Source organism: Sander vitreus, chromosome 17, assembly GCF_031162955.1.
Source record: "Sander vitreus isolate 19-12246 chromosome 17, sanVit1, whole genome shotgun sequence".
Taxonomy (NCBI): domain Eukaryota; kingdom Metazoa; phylum Chordata; class Actinopteri; order Perciformes; family Percidae; genus Sander; species Sander vitreus.
In genome coordinates, this window is record NC_135871.1 from 29,068,279 (window position 1) to 29,072,674 (window position 4,396).

General features: G+C 43.8%; 1 protein-coding gene across 1 annotated transcript; it reads right to left on the reverse strand.

Moving 5' to 3' along the window:
* Positions 1-352: 352 nt before the first annotated feature.
* Positions 353-1,566, reverse strand: LOC144532689 (uncharacterized). The gene has a single exon (XM_078273596.1). It carries the CDS (start codon positions 1,554-1,556, stop codon positions 849-851), a length of 708 nt encoding a protein of 235 aa, XP_078129722.1. The 5' UTR covers positions 1,557-1,566; the 3' UTR covers positions 353-848.
* Between the last annotated feature and the right edge of the window lie 2,830 nt (positions 1,567-4,396).

A 4,396-nucleotide genomic window follows, 5' to 3' on the forward strand; every position in this document is an offset into this window, starting at 1 on the left:
TTTCTCACACCCAAAAGCCTTCGGTCAGTTAAATCTTTACTGCATTTTAACAACACATTAGTGTCATATTCTGTTTAATATTTTCCTTGCTTTAATGGTCAAAACTCCGGCAACATGTGTGGTATTATTGTGTGGAAACTATTCTTAGTTTCCATGACTGAACATTGGTCTTGGCATCTCCTCCAAAAATCCAACACTAGTATGAGTTGTCCCAAACTAGCCTGGATGGGGTCAGCCCTATGTTCCCACAGCCCTATGTTCCCACAGCCCAATGGTCCCACAGCCCTATGTTCCCACAGCCCTATGTTCCCACAGCCCTATGTTCCCACAGCCCAATGGTCCCAAGCCCTATGTTCCCACATTTATAGGACACTTTTTAAATTAGGTCTTGTGTTCCTATATTTCCCTTCAATTTAAGCCCTATAAAACCTGATACATCCATACTCACTTTTACTATCTCAGCCTGGTAGAACGCCCTCAATCTTCAAACACTAAACAAAACTTGCACGGATAATAAATCAGTCTGGCAAGATAACTGGCTCGCCTCGAACCCCACTAACAGAACTCACACTCAGTCAGTACTCAGGAAGAAAGCCATTACAATCCTTAACAAGCCGTAACAAATCCTTCATCCCCTCCGCCATCACCACACTGAACAGTTACACATGCATATCCCACTCCATTTGGTCTTCTTTTTGCACCGTTTTGCATTTTGCACTGTTTGTATTGTCTGTTTTTGCCCTGTTTCTATATTTATCTTATGTCATTTGAGCCTGCTCTGTCAAAGACAAATTTATGTCACAGACAGAGTTTTCTAAATTTCTTTCTTTCTTAACTGTATGTCCTCTTCAAAGCCTAGTCTCCACGGTCTCAGCCACAGTATCCACAGTGGGTCTCATGTTTTCTCTCCGACTTTTGTTTTGAGAGCATGGCAGCGCCTGTAGCACCTCTTTGAGCCCTTTGGTCATGAAAATGTAGAGGAAGGGGTCCACCAGAGGGCTGAGGTACAGCAGCAGGTGAGACACCAGCCCCAGGTACATCACCGTCTCCGTAAAGGACAGAGCCTCCAGGAGGACGCTGAGGATGAAGGGGACGTAGAGGAGGGTGTAATTGGCCCAAATCGCACACAACCCCCACACCGCCCTCCTCCTCTCTGTGGTTTTAGGGTTGGATCGGGAGCAGATCAGGGCCCTCCAGGAGTCCAAGGCAAAGAAGAGCAGGAAGGGGAAAGGAGCAAGCAAACACACAGCGAACCAGAGATTGTACTGCAGCACGGCGAGGACCAGGATGGCGAACGGAGCAGCCCCCGTCACCAAAGTGACCCCAGGAGACCGCTTGATGGTGCCGCAGCAGCCAAGACACCGTGGGTAGGCCACGGCGACATGGCGCTCCTGAGCTATGAACACCATGAGGGTGACGTTGGTGACGATACCAAAGTAGAAGATGAAGTCGGTGGGGTTGGAGGACAAGACGGACCCAGTCCCCGTGTCTGGTTTCACACTGGGACGGCCAAAGAAACTGATAACGTCAGAGACCAGGAGGAACATGACATGCATGGGAACTTTGTTCTCACCTAGACAGAGAACAGAAAGGAATATAAATGATTAATTAAATCAGCAAGGAATTTGACTTTTTGTTGCTCTCAAAGTTAATGCACAGAAATAGACGTACAGCTAAGATCAAGGATAACAAAGCTAAACAAAAGTGAACTATAACATTTGACCACTAAAGCAACGACACAATGAAATTAGTAAACAGTTAAACAGTAGTGCCATGGTGCAGTGTGCAAAAGGGTGCTTGAACAAATATGGAATTAGTTACAGGTTGGAGGTATGAGGTATATGACAGTATGTACAGTATATATGCTTATATTTCTATTGATATTGATGACATACACATGGTAAAACAACTGAGTATTTAATAGGTTTGTCCTCGACTAACACTTATGTGATTTTGTGTCGATTAGTTGATTTAATTGACAGATCTGAAATAAAACTGAGTTTCTCAAAAGAGAATCATGCAAAGGGACCACTTTAAAATGTGTGAAATGTGCTCATACGTTTCTTGGAAATACGTCGTTCGTCATGAAAAAAGCTTTAAAAAAATAACTAATAGACTAAAGAAATCTTAGTTGACTAAGACCAAAATGACCGATTATTCAACTAATAAACTAAGAGGGGACAGCTCTAGTCTTTAAACTAGAGCTGCCAAGATTGATAGATCAGTTGTCAACTATTGGATTAATCGCCAACTATTTTAATAATCGATTAATTGGTTTGAATCATTAAGCTTTAGTGCGTAACTTTTTTATATTAATGAACGTCCGTTACATTCAAGCCATTGCCAAATGAGTTGCTACAAAGCTAATTAAGACTATCAGCTCCACACATCTCTCTCTGTATTTCTCAGTATGACTATGTTCACAAGATTGTGTCGTCCGGCGACTTTGGCGTGCAGAAACTCGAGTGAAGATAATGACCTCTTCTGAAGAGTCCATCATGTTTTTTTTAATCCTCCGTGTCCTCCTTGGCTACTAGCAACTGTGTGGAGGAGGAGTGTGGGGTTGTGCGCGATCATGGAAGGCTTGTATCATGTGGACTCGCTGACAGTTTAGTTGTCAATACTTAGAATTCCTCATGGGGGCGACAGAAACTACGCGCTATAGCTTTAAAAAAAATTAAGTCAACATTCTCTGATTGCAGCTTGTTAAATGTGAATATTTTTTAGTTTTTCCTCTCCTCTGTGACAGCAAACTGAATATCTTTGAGTTGTGGACAAAACAAGACATTTGAGGACGTCATATTGGGCTTTGGGAAACAATGATCGACATTTTTCACCATTTTCTGACATTTTATAGACCAAAACAACTAATCCATTAATCGAGAAAATAATCAATCAACAATGAAAACAATTGTTAGTTGCTGCCCTAATGAATAGGGCTGTGAAATATATAATGTACTGGTAAGTGGATGCTTGGTGTTCCAGGGTTATTGCACAGGGATCTTCCTGGCACTATGGACTGGTGTTAAGTGTTCATCATAGCGACATCCTGCAGGGACAACCTGATCTCACTGAATTCCGTAAAATGAACACGGCCCCTTAACTCAAAATCTGTGGCACTTTCGCGAAATCGCCAAAAATTCCGTGATGGGCCCACGGAAGAATTCTGTGAAATGAACACGGCCCCTTAAGTTAAGGAAAAGGTTGTGGGTGGGCTTACACTTCCATGACACGTGGGACAACAACGGGACGGTTGGGTTTAAGAAAACAATAACTGGATGCGGGACAACAACGGGATGGTTGGGTTTAGGAAAAGAAGAACGGGACAGTAGGGTTTAGTAAAAAAAAGAAAGCAACGGTTGGGTTTAGGAAACGTGACACGCGGGACACGATCCCCGGTCTCCTGGGTGAAAGTCCTATGTTGTTTGACCCATTCACCAACCCAACCAACCTCCCTACGCAGATTTTCGGCCTTTCATACTACTCGCTACCGTAGTCGCTCTTAATGCTACGTCATCTTCTCATTGACTTTACATTGGCATTGTTTTCCGTGGTGGCCACACGGAATTTTCACACATTCCGTGCCACCACCGCGTAATGCGGTGTTAACAGTTCGTGATCATTTCACGGAATTCTGTGAGACCAGGCTGAGTCTAGATCAGTGCACTGTTATCTCGATTTCTTGAGGCAACTATTCACATCATCAACAGTATGCACACACTAGGTCTGTGCAATAGTAATAGTCTCTGTAATGTGGTGTTAACAGTTCGTGATCACTTCACAGAATTCTGAGAGACCAGGCTGGCAGGGAAGAAACTGTTCTTGTGTCTGGTAGTTTTGGCGTACTGTGATCTGTGGCGTCTACCAGAGGGGAGAAGTTGGAACAGCTTGTGTCCAGGGTGTGAAGGGTCTACAGTTTCCTGCCCGTTTCCTGACTCCGACTGCAGCGCTCTTATTTAATACTGGACTGGACCAATTTCAAAAACTGTTGTTTCCATCAGTCACTTAGACACAAAAACATAGGGTTGGCAAAAAAAAAAAAAAAAACCTTTAACCTTTGATATGTTGTCTGTGTTTTGGAAGTTATTGGACATAGAGCAGTGACACAAACCTTTGGACAGATTCTTGAGGGTGTAAATAGCCAGTCCGATGGCGGGCAGCCCGATGCAGAACGTCAGCCAGTTGATCACATTGGCTATATGGACAGCGTTGGGCGTGGTGGTGTTTCCAGTGAAGTTGCCAGTGACGTTGATGAGGACGGGGACAGTGGTTGTCACTGTGTTGCTGTCGGCCATAAGAGGCCACACAGTGGATATTATGGTGTTCAGCTGTTCAGATTAGCATAGATTGTCACGAAGACCACCTCAGTCTAGTTTCAGTCAAAACAAAGACACAT